At 42.3% G+C, this 13,609-nt stretch overlaps 1 protein-coding gene across 2 annotated transcripts in view; it reads left to right on the top strand.

Moving 5' to 3' along the window:
- Positions 1-4,949: 4,949 nt before the first annotated feature.
- Positions 4,950-13,609, top strand: part of tiparp (TCDD-inducible poly(ADP-ribose) polymerase) — a 68,724-nt gene continuing 60,064 nt past the window's right edge. For both annotated transcript variants that reach the window (XR_009809336.1, XM_061919295.1), the window contains exons 1-2: positions 4,950-5,216; positions 10,251-11,219. Coding sequence is in view for 1 of the 2 variants with exons in the window: in XM_061919295.1 (XP_061775279.1) it covers positions 10,267-11,219 (953 nt within the window). In the remaining variant the exon portion in view is untranslated. The remainder of the gene's footprint in view (positions 5,217-10,250; positions 11,220-13,609) is intronic.

The following is a 13,609-nucleotide window of genomic DNA, read 5'->3' as shown; positions in this document are numbered from 1 at the left end:
TACACTATAACAGTGTGTGTGTGTGTGTGTGTGTGTGTGTTCTTGTAATTCTACTAGAGTCGCAAGGTATCCCAGTATTAGAAAAGTACTGCCATACTAATGAATCCTTTTTGGTACTATACAGTATCTGAAAAGTACTGATCAACTTCATGATATCACTGCTTTTACGAGCAGAGGAGCATGTTCGGCAGCGCATAAACTCACAACAAACTACACACCTGCAAATCAATCAGCTGTTGCCGTATCTGTAATATGTCAACAGGGAGAAGAATGTATTTACACGAAGAGTCAGGTGTGTTTTGACCTCGGTTAAGAACCACTGATCTGACATATTAGTGTGAGAGTCCAGTCCATAGTGGATCTAACATAATAGTGTGAGAGTCCAGTCCATAGTGGATCTAACATAATAGTGAGAGTCCAGTCCATAGTGGATCTAACATAATAGTGTGAGAGTCCAGTCCATAGTGGATCTAACATAATAGTGTGAGAGTCCAGTCCATAGTGGATCTAACATAATAGTGAGAGTCTGGTCCATAGGGGATCTAACATAATAGTGTGAGAGTCCAGTCCATAGTGGATCTAACATAATAGTGTGAGAGTCCAGTCCATAGTGGATCTAACATAATAGTGAGAGTCCAGTCCATAGTGGATCTAACATAATAGTGAGAGTCCAGTCCATAGTGGATCTAACATAATAGTGTGAGAGTCCAGTCCATAGTGGATCTAACATAATAGTGAGAGTCCAGTCCATAGTGGATCTAACATAATAGTGAGAGTCCAGTCCATAGTGGATCTAACATAATAGTGTGAGAGTCCAGTCCATAGTGGATCTAACATAATAGTGAGAGTCCAGTCCATAGTGGATCTAACATAATAGTGTGAGAGTCCAGTCCATAGTGGATCTAACATAATAGTGTGAGAGTCCAGTCCATAGTGGATCTAACATAATAGTGAGAGTCCAGTCCATAGTGGATCTAACATAATAGTGAGAGTCCAGTCCATAGTGGATCTAACATAATAGTGTGAGAGTCCAGTCCATAGTGGATCTAACATAATAGTGAGAGAGTCCAGTCCATAGTGGATCTAACATAATAGTGTGAGAGTCCAGTCCATAGTGGATCTAACATAATAGTGTGAGAGTCCAGTCCATAGTGGATCTAACATAATAGTGAGAGTCCAGTCCATAGTGGATCTAACATAATAGTGTGAGAGTCCAGTCCATAGTGGATCTAACATAATAGTGAGAGTCCAGTCCATAGTGGATCTAACATAATAGTGTGAGAGTCCAGTCCATAGTGGATCTAACATAATAGCGTGAGAGTCCAGTCCATAGTGGATCTAACATAATAGTGTGAGTCCAGTCCATAGTGGATCTAACATAATAGTGAGAGTCCAGTCCATAGTGGATCTAACATAATAGTGTGAGAGTCCAGTCCATAGTGGATCTAACATAATAGTGAGAGTCCAGTCCATAGTGGATCTAACATAATAGTGTGAGAGTCCAGTCCATAGTGGATCTAACATAATAGTGAGAGTCCAGTCCATAGTGGATCTAACATAATAGTGTGAGAGTCCAGTCCATAGTGGATCTAACATAATAGTGTGAGAGTCCAGTCCATAGTGGATCTAACATAATAGTGTGAGAGTCCAGTCCATAGTGGATCTAACATAATAGTGTGAGAGTCCAGTCCATAGGGGATCTAACATAATAGTGAGAGTCCAGTCCACAGTGGATCTAACAATAGTGTGAGAGTCCAGTCCATAGTGGATCTAACATAATAGTGTGAGAGTCCAGTCCATAGTGGATCTAACATTAGAGTGAGAGTCCAGTCCATAGTGGATCTAACATAATAGTGAGAGTCCAGTCCATAGTGGATCTAACATAATAGTGTGAGAGTCCAGTCCATAGTGGATCTAACATAATAGTGAGAGTCCAGTCCATAGTGGATCTAACATAATAGTGAGAGTCCAGTCCATAGTGGATCTAACATAATAGTGTGAGAGTCCAGTCCATAGTGGATCTAACATAATAGTGTGAGAGTCCAGTCCATAGTGGATCTAACATAATAGTGTGAGAGTCCAGTCCATAGTGGATCTAACATAATAGTGTGAGTCCAGTCCATAGTGGATCTAACATAATAGTGTGAGAGTCCAGTCCATAGTGGATCTAACATAATAGTGTGAGAGTCCAGTCCATAGTGGATCTAACATAATAGTGTGAGAGTCCAGTCCATAGCGGATCTACCATAATAGTGTGAGAGTCCAGTCCATAGTGGATCTAACATAATAGTGTGAGAGTCCAGTCCATAGTGGATCTAACATAATAGTGTGAGAGTCCAGTCCATAGTGGATCTAACATAATAGTGTGAGAGTCCAGTCCATAGTGGATCTAACATAATAGTGTGAGAGTCCAGTCCATAGTGGATCTAACATAATAGTGTGAGAGTCCAGTCCATAGCGGATCTACCATAATAGTGAGAGTCCAGTCCATAGTGGATCTAACATAATAGTGTGAGAGTCCAGTCCATAGTGGATCTAACATAATAGTGAGAATCCAGTCCATAGTGGATCTAACATAATAGTGTGAGAGTCCAGTCCATAGTGGATCTAACATAATAGCGTGAGAGTCCAGTCCATAGTGGATTTAACATAATAGTGAGAGTCCAGTCCATAGCGGATCTACCATAATAGTGTGAGAGTCCAGTCCATAGTGGATCTAACATAATAGTGTGAGAGTCCAGTCCATAGTGGATCTAACATAATAGTGTGAGAGTCCAGTCCATAGTGGATCTAACATAATAGTGTGAGAGTCCAGTCCATAGTGGATCTAACATAATAGTGAGAGTCCAGTCCATAGTGGATCTAACATAATAGTGAGAGTCCAGTCCATAGTGGATCTAACATAATAGTGAGAGTCCAGTCCATAGTGGATCTAACATAATAGTGAGAGTCCAGTCCATAGTGGATCTAACATAATAGTGAGAGTCCAGTCCATAGTGGATCTAACATAATAGTGAGAGAGTCCAGTCCATAGTGGATCTAACATAATAGTGTGAGAGTCCAGTCCATAGTGGATCTAACATAATAGTGAGAGTCCAGTCCATAGTGGATCTAACATAATAGTGTGAGAGTCCAGTCCATAGTGGATCTAACATAATAGTGTGACAGTCCAGTCCATAGTGGATCTAACATAATAGTGAGAGAGTCCAGTCCATAGTGGATCCAACATAATATTGAGAGTCCAGTCCATAGTGGATCTAACATAATAGTGTGAGAGTCCAGTCCATAGTGGATCTAACATAATAGTGAGAGTCCAGTCCATAGTGGATCTAACATAATAGTGTGAGAGTCCAGTCCATAGTGGATCTAACATAATAGTGAGAGTCCAGTCCATAGTGGATCTAACATAATAGTGTGAGAGTCCAGTCCATAGTGGATCTAACATAATAGTGTGAGAGTCCAGTACATAGTGGATCTAACATAATAGTGTGAGAGTCCAGTCCATAGTGTATCTAACATAATAGTGAGAGTCCAGTCCATAGTGGATCTAACATAATAGTGAGAGTCCAGTCCATAGTGGATCTAACATAATAGTGAGAGTCCAGTCCATAGTGGATCTAACATAATAGTGAGAGTCCAGTCCATAGTGTATCTAACATAATAGTGAGAGTCCAGTCCATAGTGGATCTAACATAATAGTGTGAGAGTCCAGTCCATAGTGGATCTAACATAATAGTGAGAGTCCAGTCCATAGTGGATCTAACATAATAGTGTGAGAGTCCAGTCCATAGTGGATCTAACATAATAGTGAGAGTCCAGTCCATAGTGGATCCAACATAATAGTGAGAGTCCAGTCCATAGTGGATCTAACATAATAGTGTGAGTCCAGTCCATGGTGGATCTAACATAATAGTGAGAGTCCAGTCCATAGTGGATCTAACATAATAGTGAGAGTCCAGTCCATAGAGGATCTAACATAATAGTGAGAGAGTCCAGTCTATAGTGGATCTAACATAATAGTGTGAGTCCAGTCCATGGTGGATCTAACATAATAGTGTGAGAGTCCAGTCCATAGTGGATCTAACATAATAGTGAGAGAGTCCAGTCTATAGTGGATCTAACATAATAGTGTGAGTCCAGTCCATGGTGGATCTAACATAATAGTGTGAGAGTCCAGTCCATAGTGGATCTAACATAATAGTGAGAGTCCAGTCCATAGAGGATCTAACATTAGAGTGAGAGTCCAGTCCATAGTGGATCTAACATAATAGTGAGAGTCCAGTCCATAGTGGATCTAACATAATAAAATATACAAATACAATTATAACTTTTCCCCTCATAATCATGACTTTCCATCTCATATTTTCAACTTTTCTTTCTCCTCACAATTTAAATTTTCTAATTTCTTAATGATTATATTTCTTGTAATTTAGACTTTTATTTTAATCCCATAATTACAAATGTTAGAAATATGATTTTCCAACTCATATTGAAGACTCCCCCCTTCATAATTATCACTTTTTATATCATAAATTTGACTTGATTTTTCAGCTTTTTAAATGGCTTAAGTCATAATCTAGAAATACGTGCTAAAATCCATCCAGCCATCCATTTCTACCGCTTATAGACAGACAACATTCACACACTCGGGACCATTTAGTGTTGCCAATCAACTTCTCCCCAGGTGCAAAGTGGAATGTGTTTAGAAAATGCGCCGCGGCCCAACACAGAGAGCCGGGGTGTCCGGTCCTTTCCCCCGCAGGATGGAACAAAGAGCCCCCGCCGTCCCCTCGTGGCGCAGCCGGCAAGGTGCACCTTCTTCCGGCCACCGCTAGACGCCTCCTCGGCCGCTGCGCCCTCTGCGGTGGAACTGAAGCCCCGCCCCTCCCGCCGGCTGGGGGCGTGTCTTGGAGGAGGAGGAGCCAGCGAGGGACTCTCTCTCTCTCCCTCCCAGCTGATCCTTTCATCGCCCACTCATCTCTTCGATCTGCGGCGCGGCTCCACGACACAAAGACGCGGCGGCGAGACATGAGCTGGAGGCGGACGGAGCATGCGAGCAACGGCGGCGGCGGCAGCGGACCCACACGACGAGCCTTCACCACGGACTAGCGTCTGGCGCGCGCAGGGATACCGCGGAGCTCCGCCGATGTGCGCAACAGCGGATTTAAGGCATCAAAGAGCGCGGAGAGCCGAAAGAAAGCCGCATCACCGCACAAGTAGGTCCTACTTTTTTTTTTTCACCAATGGTGCTATTGTGCGCGGTGCTGCTGGATGGCCGCGGAGGCCGCGCGGTAGCAAGCCGAGGACGAGCCGTCGTGGCGCGGCCGAGCTAAGCTAGCAAGGCGGCGGTGCTCTGGTGGGCTTTTGACGCTGTTCCGCCGCAGTGCAAGTGTGTGTGTGTGTAGTGTGTGTGTGTACTGTGTGTGTGTACGTACGTGTGTGTGTGTAGTGTGTGTGTGTGTGTGTGTGTGTGTACTGTGTGTACGTACGTGTGTACTGTGTGTGTGTGTGTGTGTGTGTGTGTGTGTGTGTGGTTGGCTACGTGCAAAGTTGCTCGGCGCGGCACGATCGGGGCTCCGTATCGGACTCGGGCGATCAAAATACACCACGATCCCCGGAAAGAGAGCCGATTCTTATCGCGCCTTCGTGCTCGAGGGCCACACAAACATGACATTTTTGGGAGTGAAGGTGAATAAAAGCGCCATTAAAAAGAAAAAAAAAACAAAAACGTTTTTTCCCCCCCTCCCTTTCGCTTCTTTTTCTTCAACTTGTCGTCGTCCAGGTGGTAGCCACACCCCCTCAGGTGTAGCGGCCAGGTGAGGTGCAGCACATAGACGGGGCCCGGCTCTTTCCAGGAAAGGAAAGCGAGACGAAAAGTCGATTAATCATCGGAGGAAACTTCACCTTTCGATTTTTTATCTCATCATTTTGACTTTTTCCCCCACAATTCATATCATATTTTTGACTTTTTATCTCTTGATGAAATAGTTTTTATCTGAATTGTGACATTTTTCAATCTCATGATGGCTATTTATCTTGTAATTTAGATATTTTTAATCTAGTAATTATGACTTTTTTTGTAATGAATTTGACATTTTTCCTCACAATGTTGAATTTCATATCTCTCTTTTCTCATACTTTCGGCAGTTTTCCCACAATTACAACTTTTTATTTAATAATTATGACTGTCCATCTCACTTTTTTCCCTGTATTGCATAATTTAGATTTTTCAAGGAAAGGAAAGCGAGCCGAATAGTCGATTAATCATAGGAGGAAACTTCACCTTTTTGTTGTGCTGCTGTCTCTTTTAGCAGCATGCAGTCACAACACTTTTCCTTTCTTTGGAGCAAACATGTCACTTTGTTTGTGTTAGCATTAGCCATGTTTTGGCAGGCCCGCGAATCAACACGATCCCCGGAAAGAGAGACGATTCTTATCGCGCCTTCGTGCTCGAGGGCCACACAAACATGACATTTTTGGGAGTGAAGGTGAATAAAAGCGCTATTAAAAAGAAAAAAAACAAAAACGTTTTTTTCCCCCCCTCCCTTTCGCTTCTTTTTCTTCAACTTGTCGTCCAGGTCGTAGCCACACCCCCTCAGGTGTAGCGGCCAGGTGAGGTGCAGCACATAGACGGGGCCCGGCTCTTTCCAGGAAAGGAAAGCGAGACGAAAAGTTGATTAATCATCGGATGAAACTTCACCTTTCGATTTTTTATCTCATCATTTTGGCTTTTTTCCCCCACAATTCATATCATATTTTTGACTTTTTATCTCTTAATGAAATAGTTTTTATCTGAATTGTGACATTTTTCAATCTCATGATGGCTATTTATCTTGTAATTTAGATATTTTTAATCTAGTAATTATGACTTTTTTTTATAATACATTTGAAATTTTTCCTCACAATGTTGAATTTCACATCTCTCTTTTCTCATACTTTCGGCATTTTATCCCACAATTACAACATTTTATTTAATAATTATGACTTTCCATCTCATTTTTTCCCCTGTATTGCATAATTTAGATTTTCACGGAAAGGAAAGCGAGCCGAATAGTCGATTAATCATAGGAGGAAACTTCACCTTTTTGTTGTGCTGCTGTCTCTTTTAGCAGCATGCAGTCACAAAACCAAACCACTGACAACACTTTTCCTTTCTTTGGAGCAAACATGTCACTTTATTTGTGTTAGCATTAGCCGTGTTTTGCTAGGCCCGCGAATCAACACGATCCCCGGAAAGAGAGCCGATTCTTATCGCGCCTTCGTGCTCAAGGGCCACACAAACATGACATTTTTGGGAGTGAAGGTGAATAAAAGCGCCATTAAAAAGAAAAAAAACAAAAACGTTTTTTTTCCCCCCTCCCTTTCGCTTCTTTTTCTTCAACTTGTCGTCGTCCAGGTGGTAGCCACACCCCCTCAGGTGTAGCGGCCAGGTGAGGTGCAGCACATAGACGGGGCCCGGCTCTTTCCAGGAAAGGAAAGCGAGACGAAAAGTCGATTAATCATCGGAGGAAACTTCACTTTTCGATTTTTTATCTCATCATTTTGACCTTTTTCCCCACAATTCATATCATATTTTTGACTTCTTATCTCTTAATGAAATAGTTTTTATCTGAATTGTGACATTTTTCAATCTCATGATGGTTATTTATCTTGTAATTTAAATATTTTTAATCTAGTAATTATGACTTTTTTTGTAATGAATTTGACATTTTTCCTCACAATGTTGAATTTCATATCTCTCTTTTCTCATACTTTCGGCAGTTTTCCCACAATTACAACTTTTTATTTAATAATTATGACTGTCCATCTAATTTTTTTCCCTGTATTGCATAATTTAGATTTTTCAAGGAAAGGAAAGTGAGCCGAATATTCGATTAATCATAAGAGGAAACTTCACCTTTTTGTTGTGCTGCTGTCTCTTTTAGCAGCGTGCAGTCACAACACTTTTCCTTTCTTTGGAGCAAACATGTCACTTTGTTTGTGTTAGCATTAGCCGTGTTTTGGCAGGCATGTGAATCAACACGATCCCCGGAAAGAGAGACGATTCTTATCACGCCTTCGTGCTCGAGGGCCACAAAAACATGACATTTTTGGGAGTGAAGGTGAATAAAAGCGCCATTAAAAAGAAAAAAAACAAAAACTTTTTTTGTCCCCTCCCTTTCGTTTCTTTTTCTTCAACTTGTCATCGTCCAGGTGGTAGCCACACCCCCTCAGGTGTAGCGGCCAGGTGAGGTGCAGCACATAGACGGGGCCCGGCTCTTTCCAGGAAAGGAAAGCGAGACGAAAAGTCGATTAATTAGCGGAGGAAATTTCACCTTTCGATTTCTCATCTCATCATTTGGAATTTGTAATCTCTATTTCTCTTGAAACCTCCACTTTTTGAATACCACCATTATGACTGTTGACCTTATAATTATGACTTTCTATCTCATATTCAAGACTTTTATCTCATCATTTGGAATTTTTATCCCACAAGTAAAATGTTCCTGTTTATAATTGACTTCCCATCTCATATTTTTGACTTTTTATTGCATAATTTAGATTTTTCAAGGAAAGCGAGCCAAATAGTCGATTAATCATAGGAGGAAACTTCACCTTTTTGTTATGCTGCTGTCTCCTTTAGCAGCGTGCAGTCACAAAACCAAACCACTGACAACACTTTTCCTTTCTTTGGAGCAAACAGGTCACTTTGTTATTGTTAGCATTAGCCGTGTTTTGCTAGGCACGCAAATATGCGCTAGAAGAAGGGAGGGCGCTAAAATATCCCAGAGAAAACTTTTCATGTCATAATTATGACTTTCCATATGATATTTTTGATTTTTTTCAATGTCAAAATTTAAATTTTTCTATTTCAATTTTGACTTTTTAAAATCTCCCGATGGCTATTTATCTGATAATTATGACTTTTTATCTTATATACAGCGGGGCAAAAAAGTATTTAGTCAGCCAGCGATTGTGCAAGTTCTCCCACTTCAAATGATGACAGAGGTGTGTCATTTTCATCATAGGTACACTTCAACTGTGAGAGACAGAATGTGAAAAAAAAATCCAGGAATTCACATTTGTAGGAATTTTAAAGAATTTATTTGTAAATGATGGTGGAAAATAGGTATTTGGTCAAGCATTCAAAGCTCTCACTGATGGAAGGAGGTTTTGGCTCCAAATCTCACGATACATGGCCCCATTCATTCTTTCCTTAACACGGATCAATCGTCCTGTCCCCTTAGCAGAAAAACAGCCCCAAAGCATGATGTTTCCACCCCCATGCTTCACAGTAGGTATGGTGTTCTTGGGATGCAACTCAGTATTCTTCTTCCTCCAAACACCACCAGTTGAGTTTATACCAAAAAGTTCTGTTTTGGTTTCATCTGACCACATGACATCCTCCCAATCCTCTGCTGTATCATCCATGTATCCATTTTGGTATCAACTCAACTCGTGTTTGAAAATTTGAAAGAAAAAAATTCCCACCAGTGTGACTTTTTAGCTCATAATTATCACTTTCTATCCCATTTAAGACGTTTTATCTCATAAATTCCATTTCTTAAATCAACATTTTTTGTTTACCTTGTAAAGGCTATTTATCTTGTCATTTTGATTTTTTATCTCATTATTCCGATGTTTTTTATCATAATTTCGATTTTTATCTCACCATTTTTAATTTCTTTTCTCATATTTTCAACTTTTTAGCCCACTAATACAACTTTTTACTTCATATTACTGACTTTCCACCTTTTTACTTTTTATCCCATTTAAAAAAATGTTTTCTCACAATTTGGGAATTTCTAATCTCATAATGACTATTTAACTTGAAACTTCAAACTTTTTTTTAGCCCCCAATTGTAATTTTTCACCTCACAGTCATGACTTCCCATGTCATAGTTTTGACTTTTTATGTCATAATTTGGACTTTTTCCCTCTCACAATTTTGAATTTCTAATCTCATGATGATAATTTTTCTTGTAACTTTGACTTCTTCTTTTTTTAATCCCACAATTATGAATGCTTACCTTATTTATAATTACGATTTTCTAATCTGATTTTTCTGACTTTTTATTTATTAAATTTGACTTTATTTCTCACCTTTTCAAATGTCTTATGTCATCATTTGGACTTCCTTATCTCCTACTGAGTTTATAACATGATGACAAAAAGATAGGTTTTAAATTGTTAAACCAAAAAAAGTCCAATTTATCGCACAGGTGTTGCCGACCTTGACTACTTTTGTTTTGTCTGCTTTCCCTCCCCAGGACCGTGGTGGACAACATGGCTAAAACTCTGCACCTCCTGCAGAAATCGTCAGACGGCGTGCCGACCGGTCTCTCCTTGGACGTGAGCCTGGACGTGGACGCGGGGGACGGCTTCCCGGAGCGCTCGCTGGTCGGACTGTCGGACAAAATCCCTCTGGTGAAGCCTCACTTCAAGAAGAAGCAGAGGAAATTAGACGCCGCATGCCTTCACCGCGCCTTGGAGGAGCCCATGCTGAGCTCCCTGCTGGGCGGCGACATGGCGGGGGACGGCGTCTTTGTGCCCCGGAGCCAGGCCGGACGCACCCCGGGGAACTTGTGCGCGGCGGCCGCGGCCAAACAGAACCGTTTAAGCTTGAAAGACTCGGCGGCTGAGGCGGCCGCGCCGGTGACCGCGGTCTTGCTGGCCGGCGGCGGCGACGTGGAGATGGCGGATGCTACTGCCGAGCTGGAGGAGGCGGAGCGGCGCGGCGAGCGACCCAAGGCGGGCCTCGTGGCTTCAGGGAGCCCGGCGGCGATAACCGCCAGCAGGGACGTCCCTGCTCCGGCTGCACCGCAGGGTTCTCACCAGGACGGAGCCATCAAAGGCGGCGAGCCCAAGCCCCCTCCTCTAAAAGACTGCTCCGGCCTCCAGGACCCCCACCCCCTACTCCTGCAAGCCCCCCTGCCCGACAAAGGAGAGCTTTTCCAGGATAAAAGCGAAGAAGCGTCCCTGGACCTGGTCTTCGAGCTGCTCACCCAGCTGCAGTACCACACCCACCAGGCCGACTCGGTGGACATTTGCGTGAACTTCCTCCAAGGACAATGTGTGTACGGCAGCGACTGCGCTTACCACCACACCGTCCTGCCCTACCACTGGCAGATCCACAGGAGCGACGCTCAGGCGTGGCAAAGTGTGGCCGACGAGTCCCAGGAGCAGCTGGAGAGGTTGTACTGCAACCCGGACAACGACAAAGTCAGGCTGAAGTATCAGTGAGTAGCACCTTTCTTCTTCTTCTTCTTCTTCTTCGCCTGCTCTCTGCTCTCCGTGCTCGTCCGCACTGTTGACGTCGTGCAGCTTTTGTAATGTCGCAGCCTGGGACTAAACAGTTGGCTCAATATTACAAATGTTTGCTTTAAACAGACTTTCCTGGAACTATGAGGATGTGCCAATGCCGACATTATTCTGCTGTGTCAGCACAAATTCTAGACATACTGTATTTCCTTGAATTGCCGCCGGGGAGCTAATTATTTTAAAACCTCTTCCCGCTCCGGCGCTTACCAAAGGCATGCGATAAATTTAGGCCTGCGCTTAAAAATTTGAGTGAGATGTAAGGATACCATCACGAAAAGCACATTTAATAAAAAAAACGTTATTATGGTCTTACCTTTACTTATAAATGAAGTCCATGTGCAGCTCCTTCTGATCAAAAGCATCGATAACTTGTTTATAGAAGTCTTCCTTATCTTTCTTCAGTTTTAAAAGTCTCTGTCTCGATGGAGATCTTCCTTTATTACCTCCTGCTCAAATTTAAAGTCCAGTTTAGAAAACTGTTTTATTTTAGATATGTAATCCTCCATGTTAAAAGTGCAAGCGAGAGGAAAAAATTAACTCTTGCTGCTTGTTGTCACTTCTTCTGCAGCCGAGTAGTCGCAAGAAGGATCACTAGCGCCCTCTACCACCAGGAGGCGGGAGTCATTTAATGACTCATATTTGACACACGCAGCTACGGTATATTAATAAAACATAGCTGCTTACTGTTCTTTTTAGCATATTCAATAGTTTGGACCTTAAATCCTACTGAATATCTCTTAATCTTCTTCCCTTTATGCGATTTCAAATGATTGAAATCAGCCTCCTCCATTTTGAAAAAGATGACAGGTGAAGTGTCACTCGTGACGTGACGAGTTTGACCCTGTGGAAATTCTAGGTAGGCGCATTCTATATACCCAGCGGCAATTCAAAGAAATACAGTACTTTTTTTATGTTGTCGTGTACAATAACAGCGGCGGGTCGATCAAGTGAAATGAATGGCAGAACAATGAAAAAACCCCTAACCTTATGCTGTCTTTAGGTTGAAGTAATGATGACACTTAGCCACAATAATTCATGAAGCAGTAGGTTTAGTGATGTGGACACGTTTGTTACTGGGTACTTTCTAATATGCTCAAAACTTTTTTTATGTTCAAATATAATTTGTTGATACTTATATTGACAATTGTGTGCTTAGCTGTTGTGTAGCTGCGAGCTTCTTGTGGCCTGAAGCCGAGCTTGTTAGCATTTTTTTAAATGACTTTAGTAAACCAGAAGAAATTGTGTGCGTATTTAAAGGACATGTAGATGTCAACTCTCACAAGTAAACACTCTGCAGGTCGGCTTGTATCGCATGTGATATCGCACACAAGTAAACACTCTGCAGGTCGGCTTGTATCGCATGTGATATCGCACACAAGTAAACACTCTGCAGGTCGGCTTGTATCTCATGTGATATCACACACAAGTAAACACTCTGCAGGTCGGCTTGTATCGCATGTGATATCGCACACAAGTAAACACTCTGCAGGTCGGCTTGTATCGCATGTGATATCGCACACAAGTAAACACTCTGCAGGTCGGCTTGTATCTCATGTGATATCGCACACAAGTAAACACTCTGCAGGTCGGCTTGTATCTCATGTGATATCGCACACAAGTAAACACTCTGCAGGTCGGCTTGTATCTCATGTGATATCGCACACAAGTAAACACTCTGCAGGTCGGCTTGTATCGCATGTGATATCGCACACAAGTAAACACTCTGCAGGTCGGCTTGTATCGCATGTGATATCGCACACAAGTAAACACTCTGCAGGTCGGCTTGTATCTCATGTGATATCGCACACAAGTAAAAACTCTGCAGGTCGGCTTGTATCGCATGTGATATGTCACACAAGTAAACACTCTGCAGGTCGGCTTGTATCGCATGTGATATCGCACACAAGTAAACACTCTGCAGGTCGGCTTGTATCGCATGTGATATCGCACACAAGTAAACACTCTGCAGGTCGGCTTGTATCTCATGTGATATCGCACACAAGTAAACACTCTGCAGGTCGGCTTGTATCGCATGTGATATGTCACACAAGTAAACACTCTGCAGGTCGGCTTGTATCGCATGTGATATCGCACACAAGTAAACACTCTGCAGGTCGGCTTGTATCTCATGTGATATCGCACACAAGTAAACACGCTGCAGGAATGCTTATATCACACATGATATCACACACAAGTAAACACTCTGCAGGACTGCTTGTATCACACATGATATCACACACAAGTAAACACTCTGCAGGACTGCTTGTATCACACATGATATCACACACAAGTAAACACTTTGCAGGAC

This window comes from Nerophis ophidion, linkage group LG13 (assembly GCF_033978795.1).
Source record: "Nerophis ophidion isolate RoL-2023_Sa linkage group LG13, RoL_Noph_v1.0, whole genome shotgun sequence".
In the NCBI taxonomy this organism is placed as follows: Eukaryota; Metazoa; Chordata; class Actinopteri; order Syngnathiformes; family Syngnathidae; genus Nerophis; species Nerophis ophidion.
Note: the sequence above shows the minus strand (reverse complement) of the source record. Positions and strands in the feature narration are given on the sequence as shown.